The sequence below is a fragment of the Pristiophorus japonicus genome, chromosome 13, assembly GCF_044704955.1.
Source record: "Pristiophorus japonicus isolate sPriJap1 chromosome 13, sPriJap1.hap1, whole genome shotgun sequence".
NCBI lineage: Eukaryota > Metazoa > Chordata > Chondrichthyes > Pristiophoridae > Pristiophorus > Pristiophorus japonicus.
The window spans coordinates 56064138-56091092 of record NC_091989.1 but is presented as its reverse complement, the minus strand read 5'-3'; the positions used below and the strand labels follow the sequence as shown (position 1 = coordinate 56091092).

The window sequence follows — 26955 nt, the reverse complement described above, 5'->3', positions numbered from 1 at the left end:
ATCCCGCAGCATGCTACCCACCATCATCTCAGCACAACCTCAGCCCAGCACGACGTAGAAAAGGCCATCAGTCAGCTGAAGAATAACAAGGCCACAGGAGCAGATGGTATTCCTGCCAAAGCACTAAAGTATGGTGAGAAGCACTTTTGACACAAATGCATGACCTCATTTCATTAATCTGGAAGGAGGAGAGCATGCCAGGAGATCTCCGAGACGCCGTAATCGTGGCTATATTCAAAAAAGGGGTCAAGTCCGACTGTGGCAACTACAGAGGAATCTCCCTGCTGTCAGCCACTGGGAAAGTCATCGCAAGACTCCTCCTCAATCGTCTTCTCCCTATGGCTGAAGAGCTCCTCCCAGAGTCGCAATGCGGATTCTGGCCACTAAGGGGTACAACGGACATGAGCTTCACCGAAACGCGACAACTCCAAGAGAAATGCAAGGAACATCACCAACCCTTGTACATGGCATTCTTTGACCTCACAAAGGCCTTTGACACTGTTAGCCACGAGGGACTATGGAGCGTCCTCCTCCGTTTCGACTGCCCTCAAAAGTTTGTCACCATCCTCCATCTGCTCCATGACGACATGCAAGCCGTGATCCCGACCAATGGATTCACAACAGACCCAATCCACGTCCGAACCGGGGTCAAGCACCGCTGCGTCATCGCACCAACGCTCTTTTCGATATTCCTTGATGCAATGCTGCATCTCATACTTAGCAAGCTCCCCGCCGGAGTGGAGCTAATTTATAGAACGAATGGGAATGTGTTCAACCTCCGTTGCCTCCAGGCTAGGTCCAAAGGTCATCCCTTGTAGTATAAAAGCAGGGAAGTCTTGCTACAGCTATACAGGGTATTGGCGAGGCTACACCTGGAATACTGCGTGCAGTTTTGGTTTCCATATTTACAAAAGGATATACTTGCTTTGGAGGCAGTTCAGAGAAGGTTCACTAGGCTAATTCCGAAGATGAGGGGGTTGACTTATGAGGAAAGGTTGAGTAGGTTGGGCCTCTAATTGGAATTCAGAAGAATGAGAGGTGATCTTATCAAAATGTATAAGATTATGAGGGGGCTTGACAAGGTGGATGCAGAGAGGATGTTTCCACTGATGGGGAGACTAGAACTAGAGGGCATGATCTTCGAATAAGGGGCCGCCCATTTAAAACCGAGATGAGGAGAAATTTCTTCTCTCAGAGGGTTGTAAATCTGTGGAATTCGTTGCTTTAGAGAGCTGTGGAAGCTGGGACATTGAATAACTTTAGGACAGAAATAGACAGTTTCTTGAACGATAAGGAGATAAGGGGTTATAGGGAACGGGCGGGGAAGTGAAGCTGAGTCTATTATCAGATCAGCCATGATCTTATTGAATGGAGGAGCAGGCTTGAGGGGCCGTATGGCCTACTCCTTTTCCTATTTCTTATGTTCTTATGTTTTTATCCTCTGTCATTGAACTACAGTATGCAGACGACGCTTGCGTCTGCGCACACTCGGAGGCCGAACTCCAAGCCATTGTCAACACCTTCACCGAGGCGTACGAGAGAATGGGCCTTATGCCAAACATCCGTAAGACAAAGGTTCTCTACCAACATGATCCCACCACACAGCATTGCCCCCCAATTATCAAATCCACGACGAAGCCTTGGACAACATGGACCATTTTCCATACCTCGGGAGCCTACTGTCAGCAAGAGCAGACATTGTTGACGAGGTCCAACACCGCCTTCAGTGGGCCAGCGCAGCCTTCAGTCGCCTGAGGAAGAAGGTGTTTGTAGACCAGGACCGCAAATCCGGCACCAAGCTCATGATTTACAGGGCAGCAGTGATACCTGCCCTCCTATATGGCTCAGAGATGTGGACTATACACAGCAGACACCACAAAGCGCTGGAGAAGTACCACCAGCGCTGTCTCCGCAAGATCCTGCAAATCCACTGGGAGGATAGACGCACCAACATCAGTGTTTTCGCTCAGGCCAACATCCCCAGCTTCAAACTATTGTCCACGCTCGATCACCTCCATTGGGCAGGCCACATCGTCCGCATGCCCACCATGAGACTCCCAAAGCAAGCGCTCTACGCGGAGCTTCGACACAGCAAGTGAGCCCCAGGTGGGCAGAGGAAACGCTTCAAGGACACCCTCAAAGCCTCCTTGTCAAAGTACAACATCCCCACCGACTCCTGGAAATCCATGGCTCAAGACTGCCCAAAGTGGATGAAGAGCATCCGGAAGGGCGCTGAGCACTTCGAGTGCCATCACCGAGAACAAGCAGAAACCAAGCGTACACAGCGGAAGCAGCGTGCATCAACCCGGGTTCCCTGACCATCCTTTCCTTCAACCACTGTCTGCCCTACCTGTGTCAGAGACTGTAGGTTCCGCATTGGACTCAGTCATCTGAGAACTCACTTTTAGAGTGGAAGCAAGTCATCCTCGACTCCGAGGACTGCCTATGATGATGATGATGATGATGATGATCATACTTCAAACGCACTGCCCTCATTGACCCTCCTGGTTACCTACTCAAAAAATTCAATCAAGTTAGTCAGACATGACCTTCCCTTAACAAATCCATGCTGACTGACCTTGATTGATCCATGTATTTCCAAATGAAGATTTATCCTGTCCTTGAGGACTTTTTCCAATAACTTTCCCACCACTCACATGAGGCATGGATATATCAGACACGGTCACTCTGTGACCTTCACTTTATTTCCAGGACTGAAGAGTCTTGATCCTGGGTGGGACCTCCCCTTTATACCTGGAAGCCCAGGTGAGGAGCTCACTCCCTGTGGTCAGGGTATGCATTACAAGGGTACAGGTACAGTATGCATGAGTTACAGTTACATACTTATAGTAATTGCAAGATGGTGAAATACATGACATCACCTCCCCCCTGAAGTCTTTTAGTTTCAGAGGTTAAGTCTGTCAGGTGGTTGACGCTCTCTCGTGGAGCGCCGCAGTTGTGGCTCTGGTGCATGAACCTCAGCATGCACCTCTGTCACTTGAAGTGATTCCGGCCTGTCCGGGCTGGCAGCACGGACTGTGCATGCTGAGGGCTGTCTTTGTTGCTCGTGCGCTGGCAGTGGTGTGGATGCTATTTCATCATGCTGTTCCTCCGTGTCTGCACTGAACCTTGTCTTTACTTGGTCCAAGTGTTTGCGGCATATCTGTCCATTGTTTAGTCTGACCACCATGATCCTGTTTCCTTCTTTGCCAATTACGGTGCCCTCAAGCCATTTGGGTCCCAAAGCATGGTTAAGAACAAATGCCGGGTCACCTATTTCTATACACCTCCGTCTTGAGCCTCGATCATGGAGCTCGGTTTGGGACTGGCGCTTGCCCTCAACAATGTCTGCCAGGGCTGGGTGAATGAGGGACAGCCGCGTCTTGAGCGTGCGTTTCATGAGGAGTTCCGCTGGCTGTACTCCCTTGAGCGAGTGCGGCCGGGGCCTGTAGGCCAGCAGGAGGCACGATAGGCGGTACTGAAGGGAGGGTCCTTGGATGCGTAGCATGCCCTGTTTTATGACTTGGACCGCCTGTTCCGCCTGGCCATTGGAGACCGGCTTGAATGGCGCTGTCCAGACATGCTTGATCCCATTGCCCGACATAAACTCCTGGAATTCATAGCTGGTAAAACACGGGCCATTATCACTGACCAGGATGTCTGGCAAGCCATGGGTTGCAAAAACCGTAAACAGATTTTCCACAGTGATGGCTGTCGTGCACGAGTTCAATATGATGCACTCGATCCACTTCGAGTATGCATCGACAACGATCAGGAACATTTTTCCCATGAACGGGCCCGCATAGTCCTGGTGGGTCAAGGCCACGGGCTGTGTGGGGCCTCCCTGGGGGCATTGCCCAGCTGGGCACATGTCGTGCACCTGCGAATCCAGTGTTCCAGGTCTGAGTCAATCCCCGGCCACCACACGTGTGACCGGGCAATGGCCTTCAATAACACGATGCCAGGGTGCTCGCTGTGAAGTTCCCTGATGAACGCTTCCCTTCCTTTCTGGGGCATGACTACCTAGCTGCTCCAGAACAGGCAGTCAGCTTGTACGGAGAGTTCATCCATCCGTCTCTGAAACGGCCTGACTTCCTCGGGGCACGCCCTGTGTGCGGGCGCCCAGTCCCCAGTCAGAACACATTTCTTTATCATGGATAGGAGGGGGTCTCTGTTGGTCCAGAGTTTGATCTAGTGTGCTGTGATGGGGGAGCCCGCAGTGTCAAAAGCCTCAACGGCCATGACCATCTCGGCACTCTGCTCCGACGCCCCCTCGGTGGTGGTCAGTGGGAGCCTGCTGAGCGCGTCAGCGCAATTTTCGGTGCCTGGCCGGTGCCGTATGGTGTAGTCATACGCAGCCAGCGTGAGGGCCCATCGCTTTATGCGAGCTGACGCATTAGCGTTGACAGCCTTGCTGTCGGACAACAGGGATGTTAAAGGTTTGTGGTCCATCTCTAGCTCGAACCATCTACCGAAAAGGTACTGGTGCATCTTTTTCACACTGTACACACACGCGAGTGCCTCCTTCTCGACCATGCCGTTTCCACGCTCTGCCTGGGAGAGCGACCTGGAGGCGTAAGCCAACGGTTGTTGTCAGCCGTCATCGTTACCCTGCTGCAACACACTCCCAACCCCGTAGGATGATGCATCGCATGTTAAAACCAGTTTTTTTTACAGGGGTCATACAAAGTCAACAGTTTGTTGGAACACAGCGGGTTCCTCGCCTTATTGAAAGCCCGTTCTTGACAATCCCCCCAAGACCATCCACAACCTTTATGGAGGAGCATGTGTAACGGCTCCAACAATGTGCTTAAGTTTGGCAGGAAGTTCCCAAAATAGTTCAAGAGTCCCAGGAATGATCGCAACTCCGACGTGTTGCTGGGCTTGGGCGCCCGGCGAATCGCCTCAGTTTTTGATTCAGTGGGCCGGATCCCGTCTGTGGCAACCCTCCTGTCCAGAAACTCGACCTCTGGGGCCAAAAACACGCACTTGGCCTTTTTCAGCCGCAGGCCTACCTGTTCCAATTAGCGTAGCACCTCCTCCAGGTTGCGGAGGTGTTCCTCAGTGTCTCGACCCGTTATAAGGATGTCGTCTTGGAACACGATCATTCCAGAGATGGACTTGAGCAAGTTTTCCATGTTTCGCTGAAAGATAGCTGCTGCAGAACGAATGCCAAATGGGCACCTATTGTAAACAAATAATCCTTTGTGTGTCGTGATGGTGGTCAGAAACTTGGATTCTTCAGCCAGTTCCTGAGTCATGAAATGAGGTCCAGCTTCGTGAACAGCTTACCACCTGCCAGCGTGGCAAAGAGGTCCTCCGTTCTCGGGAGCGGGTATTGGTCTTGCAGTGACATTTGGTTGATGGTGGCGTTGTAGTCGCCACAAATCCTGACCGAGCCACCTGCTTTGAGGACGGGAACAATGGGACTTGCACAGTCGCTGAATTCAACGGGCGAAATTATGTCCTCTCTGAGCAGCCTGTCCAGTTCACTTTCAATTTTCTCACGCATCACGTACGGCACCACTCTGGCTTTGTGGTGCACTGGTCTGGCGTCCGGAGTGATGCGTATCACTACTTTAGTGCCCTTGAACGTTCCGACACCGGGTTGAAAGAGTGACTCGAATTTTTGCAATACCTGCAAGCATGAACTTCGCTCCATGGATGAAATGGCGTGCACATCCCCCCATTTCCAATTCATCTCAGCTAGCCAACTCCTCCCCAAGAGCATGGGGCCATTTCCCAGAACAATCCAGAGTGGCAGCCGGTTCTGTGATCCATTATGCGTTACCACCAAGTTTGCACTGCCCAGCACTGGGATGATCTCTTTGGTGTACAAAAGTAGCTGCGTCTCAATGCGTTCCAATTTGGGCCTGCTAGCTCTGTGTGGCCATCGTCTCTCAAATTGTTGGGCGCTCATGAGGGACTGGCTAGCTCCAGTATCCAGCTCCATGTGCACCGGGATGCCATTCAGTAAGACTTTCATCATCATGGGTGGCGTTTTGGTGTATGAGCTGTGGACGTCAGCCACATGAACTCTCTGAACTTTAGCCTCCATGGTATTTCCCCAGGCCTCATCCTGCATTTCAGACCCCTCGTCTGGTTCGTCTGTCTCGCAGACTAGCCTCGCTACTGCCTTTTTGCACATCCTGGCCAGGTGTCCCTTGACATTACAAATCCTACAGGTGTAAAGTTGGAACCTGCAGATTTTTGCAGTGTGTCTGCCCCACATCTCCAACATGAGCTGAGATTGCTGTTAACAAAAGGGCTATTCCCAGGCATTCCTCTCTGATGGCCCGTTTGGCTGTTTCTAATCACTCTGATGGAGGGTGTTAATTGTCCCATCACAGGATGCATTGTTCCTCGTGATGGCGTGAATTGCCGATCCCCTTTCCATTGTCCCTGTTGCAGGCCCACCCTGGCTGCCTGGACGATGTCGAATTGCCCTTGCCTGCCTGGACGGTGTCGAATTGCCCTTGCCTACCTGTGGGGTTCTGTGTCCTTTTTACAACATTAACTCCCTGGTTCATTGCAACATTGAAACCAGGGCTATCAACGCTGCCCCTTCTAAAGTCAAATCCTTAGTCTTTATAAGCTTCCTGAAAATGCCGGCATGATTAATGCCCTCGATGAAAAAGTCCTTTAACATCTCCCTCCTGCAGTCATCGGAGAACTTACAGAGACTGGCCAGACGCTGCAGTTCCGCCGCGAAGTCCGAAATGTTTTGACCCTCCCGACGCCGGTGTGTGTAGAACCGGTGCCGGGCCATATGTACGCTACTTGCCGGCTTGAGATGCTCACTGATCAGCTGGCTGAGCTCTTCGAAGGACTTGTGCGCTGGCTTTTGGGGTGCGAGCAGGTCTTTCATCAGCGCATACGTCTGTGGACCACAGCTGGTCAGTAGATGCGCCCTCCGCTTGTCAGCCGCTGCCTCTTCCAGCTAATCCTTTGTGACAAAGCTCTGCTGGAGTCTTTCTACAAAGTCGTCCCAGTCCTCACCCACACAGTAACGTTCCTCTGTGCCACCGGTGGCCATCCTCGTGGTTCGGTGATTCCCGATTCTTGCCGCCAGATGTAATGTCTCTGCACCTTGTTACAAACTCACACGAGGCATGGATATATCAGACATGGTCACTCTGTGACCTTCACTTTATTTCCAGGACTGAAGAGTCTTGATCCTGGGTGGGACCTCCCCTTTTATACCTGGAAGCCCAGGTGAGGAGAACACTCCCTGTGGTCAGGATGTGCATTACAAGGGTAGAGGTACAGTATGCATGCATTACAGTTACATACTTATAGTCACTGCAAGATGGTGAAATACATGACAGTCAGGGCCTCTGCTATTTCCTCTTTTGCTTCTCTTAACAGCCTGGGATGCATTTCATCCGGGCCTGGGGATTTATCCAATTTCAAAGCTGTTGAGCCCTTTAATACTTACTCTCTCACTATGTTTATCTTGTCTAATATTTCACGTTCTTCATTTCGTCTCCTGTTTGAATAGCTTGTGGGCAATTCTTCAAAAGAAAAGTATATTATGGGTATTTATATATTTCCTGCTCATCTGTCTGTACTACATGGGGTAATATTTGTCTTTAGCTCTCTAGTCGGACCGCTTCCCATGTTGCCCTCATTTGTCACTAGTAATTTTATAATAAATGGGAAGAAAATCCTAAACTGCCCCCTCCTCATGGAGGAGAAGCTCGGAACATGTTTTTGACTGCCCAAGAAAAATCAATTAAAACTGATCTATGACATCACTTCATCATGTAGCACGGTCCTTATAATGTCTGGTGGTGATTAGGGACAAGTGACAGGTGAACTAATATTAATCTATCCACATAATTCAAAATCTTGCACATAGCACAAATTCCAGAGTCCCGTCTTTCAATGGCACACGTTGGCATAAATTGTGGATTGGCTCTAGCAACCATTATCTGTTAAATTAACCACATTGATTGATTTCCATCTAGTCAATGAAATATTGGGCCAATAAAAAACTACTTCAGTCAAGCGACAGAGGAAAAACTACCAATCATTCATATCCATCAAATGCTTTCAAAATTTGCCAATGATAACCATTTGCCAATAAGCAAAATTCTACCAATGAAGAAGAAACAAGTGCCAAACAGGTATCAATGAACAGTCAATAATTACCACAAAATGAACCAATCAAACCAGACACAAAATTATTTTTCAAACTGCTTCCAGCTACCATTTTAGTTCTTTACTTAGGTCATTATATACAACTTGCATTTATATTACACCTGTGATGTAGAAAAAACATCCCAAGGCATTTCACTGAGGCGGAAGGGAAGATGAATCCCGAGCCGACGAAGGAGATATTAGGAAGCGTGACCAAAAGCGTACTTGAAGAGGCAGGCTTTAAGTAGGGTCTTAAATGGAAGCAACAGAAAAGTAAAGGTCGAGGTTCAAGAGAGGGAAATATCAGAATGTGCGGCTTAAGCGGCTGAAGGCAGAACCACCACTGGCGAGGAGAATGGAAGGCGGAATCCACATGAGTCCAGGGTCAGAGGAACATGTCAAAAATAATATTTATAATATAAATACATTAGAAAAATTACACAATTTTGCAAAAAAATCTCAAAGCTTATTCATAAGATTCTTCATTTAATGTTAGAAATGCCTGCAAAAAGTTTCCCTGCACAAGCTTGCTCTTCTCTCTGTGGTTCCAGTTCATGGTTGTCCCAGAATTGGACATTTCAGCTGGGTGCTGGTTGGTGTTTTTTCATTTTCAGGATGTGAGCATTGCTGGAAAGGCCAATTTTCACAGCCTAGTCCTTGTTGTCCTGAGGTGGTGATGAAGATGCTGCCACAATGCTGTTAGGTAGGGCGTTCCAGTATTCGGACACAATGTTGATGAAGGAACGGTGATTTAAATAAAAAAGATTTACATAGAATTTACAGTACAGAAACAGGTCATTTGGCCCTATGCCAGTGTTTATGGCCCACAAGAGCTTCATCTCACCCTATTCATCTAACCCGATCAACATATCCTTCTAAACTGCTGTGGGATCTTTTACATCCGCCTCAGAGGTAAGACAGGGCTTTGGTTTAACGTCTCATCCAAAAGATGTTACAAATCGAAGTCAGGATGGGGGGTGACTTGGAGGTGCTAGTGTACACTAGGTGTCCTTCTAGGTGGTGGAGATCACGAGTTTGGGAGGTGCTGCCGAAGAAGCTTTGGCAAGTTGCTGCAGTGCACACCGCAACCAGATGACTGACCCTGTCGGCATCTGAAAGGTTTCGCCCTCCCACCCCCATCTCCGCTCCGAACCACCTTCAACTTCTTGATCACATGGGATCCACGTGTCGACAATCCAATACTGTATCCAATAGCCATTCGCCACCCAGTCTGGACTAGAGGGAGAGAGAGAGGTGTTGGGTGTGACGGTGTCTGTGTGACTGAGTGTGCCATTATGAATGAGATGATGGCTGATGAAAAGAAAACAGTTGCCAAGAAAGGCGCCAAGAAAACCATCACTATAGCACCACCGAAGAGCAGCAAGAAGCGGAGAAAGTCGAGGAAGGAGATTTATTCCATCTACATCTACAAAGTGATGAAGCAGGTTCACCCCTACACCGGCATCTCCTCCAAGGCCATGGTCATCATGAACTCATTTGTGAACAACAAGCGCGCACCATCAGCTCCCGGGAGATCCAGACCGCTGTGCGCCTGCTGCTGCCTGGAGAAGCACATACTGGTGCAGGAGAGCGACGGTTGTGAAGAGGACGACTGGATAGGACGTCATCAAATTCAGGTCGCTGATTGGAGCGCGGGCAGGTACAGCAGGAGCGGCGAGGTCGGGGCGAAGGAGCAGTGAGGTCGGGGCGGAGGAGCGGCAAGATATCGTGGAGCGACGTGATCGGGGCTCAGGAGAGGGGTGAGTTCGGGGCACAGAAGAGGGCGAGGGCCCAGGGGTAGCACGGGCCAGCCCACACTGCAATATATGTGTGCACTAGGTCCATGCAGCAGAGCCGGTGTGCAACAGCCACCACACATTAAACAAATCCACACACAGGCATCTTCTACCCTTCAACATGTAGTTTGGGACCTGGAATATCAGGACTTTCATTGAAACAACTGTGAACTCATCCCTGTTTGGCGTGAAAGCAAGTCATCCTCGATACGAGGGACCGCCTATGATGATGGATGTTTAAGGTGGTGGATGAGGTGCCGATCAATCAGATTGCTTTGTGCTGGTTGGTAACGAACTTCTTGAATGCTGTTGCAGCTGCACATTCAAGCAATTAGAGAGTATTCCAGAACACTCCTGACTTGTGTCTTGTAGATGGTGGAGAGACTTTGGGGAGTCAGGAGATAAGTCACTCACTGCAGAATACCCAGCCTTTTACCCGCTCTAATAGTCATAGAATTTACGTGCTAGGTCTGGTTGTGTTTCTGGTTAATAGTGACCCCCGGGATGTTGATGTCGGCCAACTAGATGATGGTAATGCCATTGAATATCAATAGACGTGGTTGACAATCTACCCTGTAATGTTTTTTGCGGGCTGCGTGACCCTTTCAAGATACAACACATGTGCAGTTTTTCCACTGAAATGCTGGCTGCGCAGGACCACTGGAGTGCTGCTTGGCCGCATAGCTTAAAGAGAACATTGGTGGTTGATCTCTCTTGTTGGAGATGGTCATTGTCTGACACTAGTGTTGTCCAGGTCTCTCTATATGCAAGAATTGACTGCTTCATTATCTGAGGAATTGCGAATGGAGCTGATCACTGTGCAATCACCGGGTAACAATTCCAGTTCTGACCTTGTAATGGAGGGAAGGTCATTGATGAAGCAGCTGAAGAACGTTTGGCATTGGACGTAGCCCTGAGAAACTCTTGCGGTTATGTCCTGGGGCTGAGATAATTGGTTTCCATTCAACCACAACCATCTTGCTCTGTGCTAGGTATGGCTTCAGCCACTCAAGTATTTTTTTTTTTACCTGATATCCATTAACTACAATTTTACTATGGTTCCTTGGTGCCACAATCAATTAAACGCTGCTTGGATGTCAAGGGCAGTCACTCTCACCTCACCTCTGGAATTCAAGTCTTGTCTCCATGTTTTGGAGCTGAGTTGTCCTGGCCATACCCAAACTGAACATTAGTGAGGAGGTAATTGGTGAGTAAGTGTTACTTGATAGCATTGTAGATTACTTCTTCCATCACTTTGCTGATGGTTAGGAGTAGGCTGATAGAGTGGCAATTGGCCAGGTTGGATTTGTCCTGATTTTTGTGGACAGGACATATCTGGGCAGTTTTCCACATTTTCTGGTAAATGCCACTGTTATAACTGTACTGAACAGCTTAGCTAGTGCCATCGCCAGTTGTGGAGCACAGGTCTTCAGCGCGACACTGGGATGTTGTCGAAGCCCATAGCCGTTGCTGTGCCCAGATGTCACGAATTGTCTGAAGACTGGCATCTGTGATGGTGGAGACCTCAAGAAGAAACCAAGAGGGATCATTTACTTGGCATTTCTGGATGATGATGGTTGCAAATGCTTCAGCTTTGTCTTTTGTGCTCAGGTGCTGGGCTCCGCCATTGTTGAGAATGAGAATGTTCATGGAGCCTTCTGTTCCCGTTAGTTGCTTAATTGTCCACCACCGTTCACAACTGGATATGACAGGACTGCAGAACTTTGACCTGATCTGGTTGTGGGATCGCTTAGTTCTTTTTATGCAATGCTGCTTTCACTGTTTAGCATGTATGCAGTCCTGTGCTGTGGCTTTACCAGTACATGCTCCTGACATGTTCTTCTACACTCCTTATGGAACCAAAGTTGATCATCTGGTTTGAAGGTGATGGTGGAATGAGGGAAATGTCAGGCCGTGAGGTTACAGATTGTGATCGTGTATAATTCTGCTGCTGCTGATGACTCACAGTGCCTCATGGAGACCCAGTTTTGAGCTGCTAGATCTGTTCTAATCTATCCCGCTTAGCTCAGTCGTAGTGCTACATGACACTTTGGAGGATGTCTCCAGCGTGAAGACGGGACTTGGTCTTCACGAGGACTGTTCGGTGTTCACTGCCACCTATACGGTCAAAGTCAGATGCCTCTGCAACAGGTAGATTCGCGACAACGAGGTCAAATAGGTTATTCCCACATGTTGGTTCTCTCACCAAAGCTGCAAGCACAATTTAACAGTTACATCTTTCAGCATTCAGCCAGCTCAGTCAGTGGTAGTATTGAGCCACTCATTGATGAATAATGAAGTCTCCCACCCAGAGTACATTCTGTGCCCTTGCTACCATCAGTGCTTCCTCCAAATGGTGTTCAACATGGAGGGCCCTTGATTCATCAGCTGAGGAAAGGCAATAGGTGATAATCAGCAGAAAGTTTCCTGGCCCATGTTTGACCTGAAGCCACGTGTTGAAGACTTCCAGGATCACTCCTTCTGACTGCATAGCACTGTGCCCACACCTCTGGCGGGACAGGACAATCCTAGGAATGGAGGTAAAGGAGTCTGGGATATTGGCTGATGGGTATGATTCTCAAAGTAGGACTATGTCAAGCTGTTGCTTGATTAATCTGTGGGACAGTTCTCCCAACTTCAGCACCAGTTCCCAGATGTTAGTTTGCAGGATCGACTGGGCTGGGTGTGCCTTTGTCATGTGCTGAATCGATGCCTAGGACACAGTCAAGTGGTTCATCTGTTTTTATACTTCTTCTCAGCATAGCACCACCTCAGAGCTGTCTATGTGGTGATAATATCAATGGTGAAGACTGAAGCCATTACGTAATTAGTCAATCATCAATATTAAGACACCAGTGGTATTCCTGCTTATTTAATATGTATTCTCCGCCCCCCCCTCCCCCACCCCGTGTCCCCACAGTGTTGTGCCACAAATAATGGGGAAGGGAGAAGGGGGAAGATTTACAATACACAAACATGTTATTAAATGCCCTCAAATTGTGCAGTTGCAAAATTTAGTCAGCTATAATTAAATACGCTTGTGACAAAACATTGTACAATTTACGAATGAAAAAGTTGACATATGTTACCCCCTATTTATAAATGCCTGAAGTACCTTGCTACATGATTAATTACAGGAGCAAAGTTGGTTGGTCCATAAAGTTGCACAGACTTTAGGCTCCGGTAATAAGCTTCCATAACCCCTTCAATTCCTTGGCAATATGGATTATGAGGGTTTCCATTCTGCAAAAAAAGGTGGGGAAATAAAATATATTAAAAAGTTAATATATTGTATAAAGAACTGCTAAAAAGTTTACAATTTTATTTTGCATTTTCAGGAAAATCTTTCAAAATGATTTTAAGAAAAAAACTCAAAGCAAACACATTGGCCCTTAAATTCTGATCAGGACCACGGTAGAGGTCCAACAGATTTCAAAATTTTGGGGCAGAAAATGTGGTTCTATCTGGAATCCACCTCAATTTTTACTGGAATTCATTTACTGGCAGTGCAGGGGGAGCTTATGCAGATGTTCAGCCTATGCCCTGACACCAGCCATGACATGTTTGGGAGACTTCTGGGGAATCAACTGGGAAAATGCCCACAACGCCTTCAACAGGCCTCAGCAGAACTCTTGCCAGCTGAAAGTGCTCGTGGATCCTGCTGATGCCTTTTGAAAGGCCCCCTGAAACTTCATAAGGGAAGGTAATCAATCCGAGAGGGGATTGATCATCTTTCTTGTCTTGGTAAATTTCTTCTTTTGGAGGAAAGGACTTTTTTCCATCTGTGTTCTTCAGCCAAGAATGGATTTTGGAGCAGCTCTGGGACTGCTCTGCTTTTGAAGGACAAATTAGGGCAGGCACTGCTCAAGTAGTTTTTCAGCCACCAGCTGCAAACCCCAACTATGTAATGATGCCACTACTGTAATTTTGGATGGGGTAATTATCTTCGCCCATCAGCAGACTTACGGCCCTCTCTATTGTACATACACCAATAGAATGAGCCGTTCCAAATGTTGGGCTTGAATATTAGGTATTGCAATGTATTTTATTTTTCTTCCTTAAACTGTTATTTACATTTTAATGGCCCCTGGAATGTTCTTGTTATATAAAGTAACCCCCCCAAGCTAATACATAAAAGAATGCGGACTTGAACTCGCCAGGGATGAAGGCATAAATGGGGGTTTACTTCCTGATGCATAAGTGCAGATATTTTTGAATTTCTAATATACTAAGACAGATGCCTACTTGAAAATTGTCTTAATAATAAAAGGCAAATTCAGAACAATACTTCAAAATTAAACAGCAATTGTAGGACAAGTGGTCCAAAGTTCAAATTTAGAGCAAATATCTGGAAGTTCTTTGCACAAAGCATGATCCATGCACGGAATGGATTTCTGAGCATTGTAATGGAGGCTGTGATTGGGGTGTCACTGTCAGCTTTCTCTGGATGCATGAGCTAAGATCCCTATTTGTCTTGTGATCTTGATCCACCCCAAAGTTTCTTGGGAAATATTACAGTAATTTTGTACAATGGAATGACACCACTATTCCACAATGATTTGACTTGGGAGCTGAGATGGGAGACTAGGGGATCAATGCTTATAATAAAGCAGTCCAAAATCTCCACTTGTGGCAACAGTTACAAATTACATGGTCATTTTCAGCAGAGTAAGCACCGGTTCTGCTCAATGTTAAATGGAAGCTTCACAATAATATAAATTATATCCTCCGCAGAATGTTCAATTCAGATGCTTGCATCTGAAAAATCTTAACTATCTAGCTAACCCCTGCTTCTAGTATGATATTTTAATCTGAATATGTCTGACGTTACAAGAAGTTATAACAAAAATCTCTCTTTATTCCAGGTATATAGCTGTGTATTTGACACATTTCCATGCTTATTAATCTGATCTACTGGTAGTGCATCTGTCATTGTAAATAAAGTCAAACTCCAGAGTCCCCTTGCAGTTATACATGGTATTGTCTCAGTCCTAAATACAACTCATCTTAATAATGAGTTAGAGAGTTAGTGTGCATTTGTAGCTCTATAAAGTGATACAAGTGCATGAAAAATTAAATTCACATTGGCCACTTCATAGAAATAAAACCATATATACCTCTTCAATTCCTTAAAAGACAATAAATGGTGCACTGCTGCAAAACATTTACTGTTTTAGAGCAGTATCACCAGAACTGCAACCTGCTGAATCAAGTTAAAGTTGAAAGCATGAAGTTCCAAAAGATGGTTGGTAAAATAGTGAATTTCAACCGTTACTTTCAGTGTGGGTAGGCGCTTTCATATTTCAGCGTTTTTGACAAAAAAAATGAGTTACTCGACTCACTGCTAAATAAAGTTTATTTGGGTATAAGACGACTCGGTGAACTTAATCTCAATCTAAATCTCAAATTGGTGGCAGTCAACCCTGTAAAGTGGTGGGAGCTATGACTCATAACTGATCATTTAAATGGCTTCGATCAACAAATGGTCTGTCTTTTGTTTCAGAGTTGACCAAGTCTGACTGTCAGAGACAAAGTTGATTGTGACAGATAGGTAATGACTACTTAAGAAGATAGTTAATTTTAAAGTAGGAGTGGCCTTTGCCTTGCGGGGTTTAGTTTGAGACCCCTACATTTTACTAGGTAAACCTATCACTGGATCTCCTCGGGGCCTCTGACTGACTTGGGGGCCCCATGCAATTGTTCAAAGACCAAGATGGCTGCAAATACCATGAATGAAAACAGATACAAGCACACCTTGGCCACCTAGAGAGAAACAGGTAGGTTAGCAAGACTGAAATGAAAAATCATAATGGTTAGATGCAGGAAGAATGTTCCCTATATTGAGGAAGTCCAGAACCAGGGGACATAGTCTAAGGATAAGGGGTAAGCCATTTAGGACTGAGATGAGGAGAAACTTCTTCACTCAGAGAGTTCTTAACCTGTGGAATTCCCTACTGCAGAGAGTTGTTGATGCCAGTTCATTGGATATATTCAAGAGGGAGTTAGATGTGGCCCTTATGGCTAAAGGGATCAAGGGGTATGGATAGAAAGCAGCAAAGGGGTATTGAGGTGAAAGATCAGCCATGATCTTATTGAATGGTGGTGCAGGCTCGAAGGGCCGAATGACCTACTCCTGCACCTATTTTCTATGTTTCTATCTTTCAGCAGAGGAGAACAAAGGGTTTAACTAAGAGGGGGAAGATAGAGTATGAGGGGAAGCTTGTCCGGAACATAAAAACTGACTGCAAAAGCTTCTATAGATATGTGAAGAGAAAAAGATTAGTGAAGACAAACATAGGTCCCTTGCAGTCAGATTCAGGTGAATTTATAATGGGGAACAAAGAAATGGCAGACCAGTTGAACAAATACTTTGGTTCTGTCTTCACGAAGGAAGACACAAATAACCTTCCGGAAGTAAGAGGGGACCAAGGGTCTAATGAGAAGGAGGAACTGAAGGATATCCTTGTTAGGCAGGAAATTGTGTTAGGGAAATTGATGGGATTGAAGGCCGATAAATCCCTGGGGCCTGATAGTCTGCATCCCAGGGTACTTAAGGAAGTAGCCATAGAAATAGTGGATGCATTGGTGGTCATTTCCCTATCGACTTGAGGGTAGCTAATGTAACGCCACTTTTTTAAAAAGGAGGGAGAGAGAAAACGGGTAATTATAGACCGGTTAGCCTGACATCAGTAGTGGGGAAAATGTTGGAATCAATTATTAAAGATGAAATAGCAGTGCATTTGGAAAGCAGTGACAGGATCGGTCCAAGTCAGCATGGATTTATGAAAGGGAAATCATGCTTGACAAATCTTCTGGAATTTTTTGAGGATGTAACTAATAGAGTGGACAAGGGAGAGCAGTGGATATGGTGTATTTGGACTTTCAAAAGGCTTTTGACAAGGTCCCAATCAAGAGATTGGTGTGCAAAATTCAAGCACATGATATTGGGGGTAATGTACTGGCGTGGATAGAGAACTGGTTGGCAGACAGGAAGCAGAGAGTCGGGATAAACGGGTCCTTTTCAGAATGGCAGGGAGTGACTAGTGGGGTGCCACAGGGCTCAGTGCTGGGAACCCAGCTCTTTACAATATACATTAATGATTTAGATGAAGGAATTGAGTGTAATATCTCCAAGTTTGCAGATGACACTAAACTGGGTGGCGGGGTGAGCTGTGAGGAGGACGCTAAGAGGCTGCAGGGTGACTTGGACAGGTGAGTGGGCAAATGCATGGCAGATGCAGTATAATGTGGATAAGTGTGAGGTTATTCACTTTGGGGCAAAAACACGAAGGCAGAATGTTAACTGAATGGCGGCAGATTAGGAAAAGGGGAGGTGCAACGAGACCTGGGTGTCATGGCTCATCAGTCATTGAAAGTTGGCATGCAGGTACAGCAGGCGGTGGAGAAGGCAAAAGGTATGTTGGCCTTCATAGCTAGGGGATTTGAGTATAGGAGCAGGGAAGTCTTACTGCAGTTGTACAGGGCCTTGGTGAGGCCTCACCTGGAATACTGTGTTCAGTTTTGGTCCCCTAATCTGAGGAAGGACGTCCTTGCTATTGGGGGAGTGCAACGAAGGTTCACCAGACTAATTCCCGAGATGGCTGGACTGACATAAGAGGAGAGACTGGATCAACTGGGCCTTTATACACTGGAGTTTAGAAGGATGAGAGGGGATCTCATAGAAACATATAAGATTCTGACGGGACTGGACAGGTTAGATGCGGGAAGAATGTTCCCGATGTTGGGGGAAGTCCAGAACCATGGGGACTCAGTCTTAGGATAAGGGGTAGACCATTTAGGACTGAGATGAGGAGAAACCTCTTCACTCAAGAGTTGTTTACTTGTGGAATTCCCTACCGCAGAGAGTTGTTGATGCCAATTCATTGGATATATTCAAGAGGGAGTTAGATATGGCCCTTACGGCTAAAGGAATCAAGGGGTATGGAGAGAAAGCAGGAAAGGGGTACTGAGGGAATGATCAGCCATGATCTTGTTGAATGGTGGTGCAGGCTCGAAGGGCCGAATGGCCTATTACTGCACCTATTTTCTATGTTTCTATGCTTCTATGTTTCTAAAGGAAACTACTCGGAACAGCAATTATTTGGAAAAAGTACTCCCAATATTCAAAAGCTAAAAATAAGTTACCCTTGTTGGTAACCCGTTAGGTTATGTAGTTATCAAATTCAACAGCTGAGCAAAAATTTTCAGCAGCTCCAGACTTGACTTATTTCAGTCTTTATATTTTAAGTGGTGATACTTTCAGATTTCAGGAATGACTTCCTGAAGAGTGGCAAATTTCAGGACAATTCAACTTCTCTGCTTGTTGACCGTGTAGTGAAACTCTCACATTCTCTAAGAGGTGACTGTGGTTTTTAAGCATGGAACAGTAGAACAGATATACTTCCCTCAAAAAAATCTCCAAATGCAATAAAAACAACCAATTATTCTTCCAGCCTTTGAAACTAGTAGCTTTATTAATGTTTTGTTAACCAGGGGCTATGGACTTCCATGAATTTCAAGCCCAGCAATTAAATTGATAATCATAATGTTGAAGAATAATTTAATCTTGTCATTTGTGTTGGAATTTAACCTTCATGCTCAATTTGAAAAATTGCTCTGATATGTTCCGTTAGTCTGATTTATCGTAATGATTTACAAATTGCACGTGTTATATTATTACCTCCTGTATTTGTTCTATGTAGGATACAAGTGTCATAATTTGCACATTAAAAGGGGCCTACTGCCTCAAACAGGCGGATGCTTTAGCCACCCATTGGTAGGCCCCTGTATAAGTGGCAGCGGGCAGAGTGTTGGCATAAACGGGGCAGTAAGTCTACTGACTCCATTTTGAGGTCGTTACCACCCCATTAAGGTTGATTTTGTCACCTTAAAAGCGACCCCCTACTCTTTTCAAAATATGTGGTGATCTACACTATGGGCCTTCATGTAGTCTTGTCAATTTAAAAGCAGCATACTGTAGATTGCTTAAATCATAACTTTATCATAAGTAACACTGGATACCTCTTGAGCATGTTGGCTGCTCTATTAGTAATCTTTAATTTAGTGGGGATTCCGCTAATCAGGGTTCAGCATGTTACGATGGGAAATGGAACATTTCTCAATTTCCCAATTTCCACATTTTGGGGATAATTTGCCACTTCGCTGCCTGGGTGATAATGCAGCAGAGTAAATTGCCTTCTCATTGTAGAACCGGCCTGACTTTCAACCATTGATTTCAATTGGTTGAAAAAACGGGAGACTTCTAGGCTGGGTGAGTGATCCACTCTGGGAGGTCACCATCCAAGTGGTGAAGATGAAAGTCACCCCCTTTGTGTCAGGAAATACATCCAGGTTTGGTATAGCATGGGTTAAAAGCTCCTCATACTGTACTGATGTGACATTTCCCACACCAGTTATTGTTGTGGCCTCTTTGAGAAAGCAAGCTCAATAACAATTGCAAATGCTTTACACTTACACCAAATCAAATCAGTACAAAATAGTTAATTCAAGGGGTTATGGTCTTGTTTTTCATACTGGTGATCTTCAATCAATATCAACAACTATCGTTAGCTTAGTAATCTGATATAAATCCTTAATTTCTGCCACCACAAATAATTATGTAACAAATTAAATGATTCAAGAACTAGCAGAAAAACTGTAACCCTTACATTACAACTGTTAAGGCCAAATGATTTGTTAATAGTCATCTACATACTTTCTGTGAGAAAAAATATTTGTAAAAAAAATCATCTCACCAAAGCAAATTCATGTGAAATTCTTCCATCTGGAGGCAACTTGGCACCAAATCCTAAAGCTGGGAACATCTTGTCACTGTCATAATCCTGAATGATTTCTCCGACGGCTTTCAATGCCATGGCATAAGTATTAAGCTGATAAGGGTTCATGTAATGGAGAGAGGTTGGTTGAGCAGGGTGACCTGTAATAAAAATAATTTGAAAATATAACAAACAAAATCGCAAATCAGACAAAAAGTAATATTGAAAGTCTGGCTATATTAAACTTGCCAACATTTTTGTGTCAATATATCAGCTGCAGATAAATCGATATTTACCACAGAGAGCAGAAGTTCAAGCTAATTACAAAAAGAATGAAGAGCTTAGATTGTTTTTTTAAATTTAATGTAATACTTTTTTTTTTTACACACAGCGGCTTGTTAGAACATGGAATACTCTATCGGAATCAACGGTGGAGGCAGAATCCACAATGGCTTTTAAAAGAAAAATGGCTAAATATTGGTAGAGAAAAATTGAAAAGGACAGGGAAAAGAGATTAAGTAAATAATTTTCAAGGAATTGACACAGACACGATGGTCCGAATAGCCTCCTTCTATGCTGTTAATTTTAAAGACTTTGAAATATTTACAGTACGCATTGTGAAGATAATTGGCTAGATTTTCGGTTAATTTAAGCCCCATTTAGCGCCTCGGCGGGGCACAAAAATTATTTTGGGGGGCGTGAAACAAGGCGTACAGGATTTTGCGCCTGGGTGGAACTTTCTCCAATGGTTTTACGGCGGCACTAAAACTTACAGTACCCCGCCAATATCTTGGAATGATGTAAATCGTCATGCATCGCTGCACTAATGCCCCGGGCAGAATTTTCGAGCATTTTGCCCGATTTAGCGTCCGCCCGAGGACTCGCCCAGAAAAACCAGATGGACCCAGGGTGCACCAGGTGCTAACGGCACCATGTGGAAAGCTAAGGATAAAGTTGCAGTTGTGAGTGATTAAAAGGATTGGGAGAAGAACGCTGCGTTATTGCATACTTTTTATTGTGACGTTTGTGAGTTTCCAGTCCTGACCACAGTGTCCGAAGCAGAGACCTCCTCAGCTATTTCTCTCCAAATCCTCTTGAATATGGAGGGCCGTTCCACAGCCCCCATTAAAGCTTCATTAGCCTTGTGGCTGAAGCGCCTGGCACGCTGTCTGGAATCATCCTCCTCCATGATTGAATTCCAAATTAGAAATGGCTGATTCAGTCCCAGTTGTACAGTGCATGCGCGCGAACCACAGGAGACCAGAAGCACGGGGGGAAAAAAAGCGCATGTGCAAAGTCTGTGGTGCAACGCTGGAGTTAACTTTCATTTGCCGAAGGTTCCTCACTCTGACACTAATGAGAGCCCAGCGCTAAATTTTTCGCTCCGCCGTGAATTGCGATCGGAAACGGGCGAAAACGCAAAAAGCCGAAAATCCAGCCCAATATACCATTATATCCCACTGCACGCTAGGTCTGCAAGTAAAAACCACCCTTAAAAGTGAACGTCAAGCTACATTGCGTATTGCACAGAGAATAATGACATTGATGTTCGTATTGTGATTTTCTACTGCACCATTGCAAAATTCATGGTATGATCACTGAGAATTTGGATGATTAATTTGATCCTCTGTCTGTGTGAACTGCACTACTCTATTACATACGCTGTAGGCTACAGCGGTCTGTGGAGCTGCAGGATAAACAATAAGAAATATTTCAAATTGAATTATTTCCTACAGCAACAAACCCAAGGCAAAATTAATTTGCATATGTGAGCAACTTCAACAAACAATGACCAAATCAAACATCAATTGACTTATTAGATTTGGATGCCAGACAGTTCTTTGTGTATTCTCCCTTTATGACTCAAATTAATTTACTTCTTTTAAATATGCAAAGACCTGGACTAGTATTCCAAAGGACACGAGTTCAAATCCCATCATGCCAGCTGGAAAATTTGAATTCAGTTTGAAAAATCTGGAAATAAATAGCTGGTATCAGTGAAAGTGATCATGAAGCTGTCAAATTGTTGTAAAAACCCAACTGGTTCACTAATGTCCTTAGGGAAGGAAACCTGCCTTCCTTACTCGGTCTCGCCCATATGTAACTCCAGTTTCACACCAATGTAGTTGACTCTTAACTTCTGTCTGAAGTAGCCTAGAAAGTCACTCAGTGGTATCAAACTTCTATAAAGAATAACACCCTACCTAATAGTATCACAAAGATACGCAGCGGTTCAAAATGAAGGGCCACCAATACCTTCTCAGGGCAGCTAGGGACGGGCAATACATTCTGGCCTTGTCACCTTCGCCCACATTCCGTGAATGGAATAAAAATACTGACAAAGCTCTATTTTAACTTCCCAGTGCCTTAGCCTAACTAAAAAATCATATAAAATATCGCTGTACTTTATCTTTTTGTATGATGTAGGATAGAGACCCACTTCTATCACACAAATATCTGATCCTTTTACTTCAACATAAGGTTAGATTTTTCACCCATTCATAGCGAACAGGTGGAAAATGTAGCCCAATTGCAACTGCAAGGCATCCATTGTTGAATGCAACGTATTTCTATTCCAGTACTGACATTATATGTAAAATAACTTCTCAGTGAAACACATTTTAATAACAGCACGAGTCAACTGTAACAATTTAATTAGTTTCAAGCAAGCACCTTTTGACTTCCTGCATACACAAGGGCATTTATACAAAAGAAGAGCATTAATTAAGTGCTTTTATAAAGCTCTTAATCCTTTGGAGGTCCCAGTTTATTAAAATCTGCACTGAGTATAATATTCTCAAATATTTATGCTAACAAATTCTATTTTCCTTTTCTTTGTTCAGTGCAAACAGTTTTTAAGGCAGACGTTCAGTACAGAATTTCATCAGAGTTGGCTCCTCCTGAATGCCATAAGGAGGTTGCACACAGATCGATGTGCTCTCGGAGCAGCTGCAGCTAAAACCACTAGAGCAATTAAAAGCAAATTTTATCTGATTCTAATTAGGTAAACAGAATAACAACTGACAAGGTAACTACACTTTATTGAAAAAAAACTGTAAGCTATTTAATTGGCTGAGTATATTTCTGTATTTCCCAAAGAAAAATAGTGATTCATTATTAACCTTTATTATTTGATTAGTTTACAATTGTCAAACAATAAAACATTTGGTTTATTAGGGGTGGGGATTCTGGCACTTTTAAAAAGGTTGCAGACTTTTGGGGTGCTATTTACCCATTAGGTTTTACTGAACTCTTCACCACAATTGTGCTGATTATTTTCTACTAAACGAGTGCCTCCTTGTTAGGATACAGTTCCACAGCACTGCTCACCCTCACTTACCCCATTGATGTGACCATTATTCGTGTACTTGACAGGAAAGTTGACCATTGGGAGGTGGGAATCACAATGTAGCCCAATCCTGTCAACACCCAAAGTCCACAAATGCACATTTAGAGCATGGATTGCCGGATAGAAATCAAGGCCGCGATTTTTCCTACCGAGTCGGGAGTGATGCGGGCGACTTCGGGTATGGACTGGCGGACTGGAACCCTGCACCCGTCTTCATCCAGCTCTCTCTAAGTGATTTTACCTTGATGGGACTTGTTAAGTCCACCCTGCGATATTCCCAGCCAATTAAAAGGAAACGGGTGTGATGACGTTATTTGATGATGCGTCATCAGCTGGTTTCCTTAAAGGGACTATGCCCACATTAATTTCGACAGTTGTGCTGTCAGTGTTCTGCAGCACTGAGGTGCTGCAAACACTAAGAAGCACTGCACAAAGGTGCACATCCAGGCTCTCTCAACACTCCTTCCAGGTGCTTATGGAGGGAGTCACAACATGCAGGGAGGTCCTCTTCCCTTCCAATGGGTGGAAGAGACCTTCCCAGAACACCATGCAGCCTGGTTGCACATTGCATTGGAGTGCACAAGCAGGGAAGTCATCAGGAGGACCTGGCTGCAGTGGCGCAAACCTTTCAATGATCTCAGTAGATCACAAAACGGCACAAAGCCACACTCAACCGTACCCTGCTGTGCCACTCATCACATCCCCATTACTCTGCCTTCCCTACCCTGCTCCTGCACATCCTTCCCATACCAACTAACCTTGTACCTTCATCCATCCCTCCCTGCACCTACATTATCACATCCTCATCTCACAAGCCACCCCTCACACTCACCCCTTAGCCTTGTCCAATCGTACCAACTAACAACACACTTGCGTCTTTTGGCCAATGTTCATGTAGAGTTTCTGCTAATGTGTTGTCAAACATTGAAATCTTTATTTTCAGCACTTTGTGTTCTTGGACAGATTTGTGTGCACCTTTGCAAGTGGGTTAATGAGTTGTAGTGAATGGTGAGACATAAGGGTATACCCCCACAAAGGTGATGAGTGTGAAAGGAATGGCTTGGGCATTGCAGGGATGCTTTATGGAGCTAGTGAGGGGTGGTGCCAACCTGGCGCATCATGTGGCAGCCAAGGTGTACAGCGTCAAGTGAAGTAAATCTAGCTATAGTGAGGCCATACCTGGCGTCCTGTGCAGCAATGTGCCCGAATGCTGATGCCCTGTGTCCTGTGTGGAATCAGGTGATTGCAGAGAAGGTTGGTGTTGTTGTTGGTGATGCTGGTGTGCCTGGTGGTGTTGGGGCTGATTGTGGTGGGATTCTGAGGACCAAGGTGAGGTTTTTTTTCAAGGGCACCGCTGCTGATACATTAGATGGCACCTGAAGTTGAGATGACAGAAGCGATCTGTCAATGGTGAGAGAGGTTGTTCCAAGGAGATAACACTGGATGGAGCGTTCACTGCAAGCATCTTATACCTCCATAAAGCTGGAAAGTATATTCCAATTCCTGAAGGCTCCAGCTCCTAAGATTGGAAATTGAACAGCTGCGAAATGGTAGCTTTTATACCACTTTTGCAGCTGTCAACTATTCAAAGCAATGGAGAGTCATTGAGAACTCGACACATTTACCTGGCATGATTCCCGAGCACCGGGAACCTCATAAAAAAATTGGAAAAATCATTGGGACCTGGTAAAATGCTGCAGTATCTCAATTGCCTGACCGTCTGCTTAGTGCTGGGTTTGCAAACCGCAGGCAGAGGTGGCACTTGGGAAATTAACAAGAAGGTGGGTTCAGAGTGGGACACCGCCCCACTGTTAACCTTTTAGATTTTGACAGCGGACCGGCCTCCAAACCTGCCCTCTGAGCACTGGCAAGATTCTAGCCCAAGAGTGGGGACTCTGAGCAACTTCCCTTCTTAACCCAAAGGCTAGTTGTAACACCTCAATGGTCACCCCAGCTTAGATCAACTAACTGAATATCAAATGCCCCTATTTCAGAAGGTCATCAATCATCCGCAGGACTATTTTGAGAAACTACAGTATTGGTGGAGACAGAACTAGTCTGAACCTGAGTCAGTGTATAAGAGCAAATCGTCCCCGCCGCTCCACACAGCCTGTATCGGATCGCGGTCAACTTTATCTGCCCCGACCTGTGATTGTCTTTCCATTCATTACAAACTTGACTGAATCGTTACATTTGGACTTGAAGGATCTCAGTGATCTCAGTGATCTGTATCATGAGCTTTTAGTCAACCCGGTTCAGGTTTGTCACCAGTCTCCTGACCGACGTAGAATTGTCTCCGTGATGGACATAACCAAACATGACTGGGCTCCTACATGGTTTCCTTTAATTTTCTAGCAGTCAACCACAATTGTGGAACTCCACTACTTTCATTCACTAAACAAATAGGCAAAGGTTACCAATCAGACCACCACTGTAAAAAAAAAAGCCAATAAAATCGCTCAAAAATGTTTTTACAAGCATTTTGATTGGCTGTTTTGGTTACACAGAACCCCTTCCATATAAAGCTAAAAATAACAATCAATTTAGCAAAATAAGATCACTCAAACGTGTCCATGATTAGAAATTCTTCCACAATTTCTCTCATCACAGATCACGCTTCTCTTCGGGACCCAGGGCTTGGGTTATGCTCTATTCCTGTGGCTTGGTTAGTAATCTGGAACTTTCTTACCTATTTTTATTGGACCTCTGCACGTGCACAAGTTCCCTGTCCCTCACTGCCAAATTTTCTGGCTTCTGTGAATGTATGTCAAATTAGGTCCACCTGTTCAGGTTTTCTGCATCAGTTGCACATGCTGAATACCTCCTTCCAGTCCAACCAGAATCTATGTTCCATGAACTGTCACAGCTTGCTCCCGGAACTCCTTGGTGTTTTCACAAACTGATTCCAGGCCTCTGCCATGTTTGCATAGGCTGGTCCTCAGCCTCTCCCTGCATGCGGAGCTGGGTGTCATTTAGGCACCCTTGCAGTTTTCTCTTCCTGGCAACTTTGGTATCAATGCCTTTTCCCAATGCCCTCCCTGCTCTTGCCACCTCACCCATAACCCCGCAATCTGGTTCCAGCTGCTCTACATATGCCACTAAGGGAGGGACAGGAAAATACCACAGGCAACGATAGAGAGATGGCAGAGATATTAAATGATTACTTTGCTTCAGTGTTTACCAGGGAGATAGAACAGGTGGACATGGCACTGGATACTGAGATTTGTAATGAGATAAGTGCATTTAAAATAAAATGAGGAGAGACATTAAATAAACTAATGAAACTCAAAGAGGAGAAAACTCCTGGTCCAGACGGATTACATCCATGCATTTTAAAAGAATCTAGGGAAACGATAGCAGAGGCATTATTACACATATTTAATAATTCGTTAGAAAAAGGTGTAGTGCCAGAGGACTGGTGGATAGCTAATGTAATACCTATATTTAAGAAGGGAGATAGAACATATAGACCAGTCAGCTTAACTTCGGTGGTTGGAAAAATAATCGAATCCTGACTAAAGGAGAAAATGGAAGAGCATCAAGGGCTAGACTTTCCATTATTATTGCTATCGCCCAAGGGATGATGTTTCCAGCATTATTGGTTGTTTTATTTTTCAGGATCGCCGGAATATCGCCCATTTTAAAAATCGCTAGTTTCGCCTTTTTAATTTGGGTGATAGCCTTAGCAATGTGAAATGGACGATAGCGATATATTCAGTAGTGCAAGGCTGGCGTCCATAGCAATAGCCGTTCTGCGCATGTGCGGTATATTTTATCAATCAATTAACTTTTCCTGCAATTCAGGAGGTCAGGGGTCATCTGCGCATGCTCAGAAGACATTGGGTGGGAAAGAGAGAAGAAAGGTTGTGTCGAGGCAATGGAGATAGAACAT

At 45.1% G+C, this 26955-nt stretch overlaps 1 protein-coding gene across 5 annotated transcripts in view; it reads right to left on the bottom strand.

Annotated features, from left to right (window-relative positions):
* LOC139278583 (copine-8) overlaps positions 1–26955 on the bottom strand; it is a 435806-nt gene that overhangs the window by 40999 nt on the left and 367852 nt on the right. For all 5 annotated transcript variants that reach the window (XM_070897510.1, XM_070897511.1, XM_070897512.1 and 2 more), the window contains 2 exons: positions 19694–19875; positions 13054–13181 (listed from right to left, as the gene is read on the bottom strand). In XM_070897510.1, coding sequence (XP_070753611.1) covers positions 13054–13181; positions 19694–19875 — 310 coding nt within the window. The remainder of the gene's footprint in view (positions 1–13053; positions 13182–19693; positions 19876–26955) is intronic.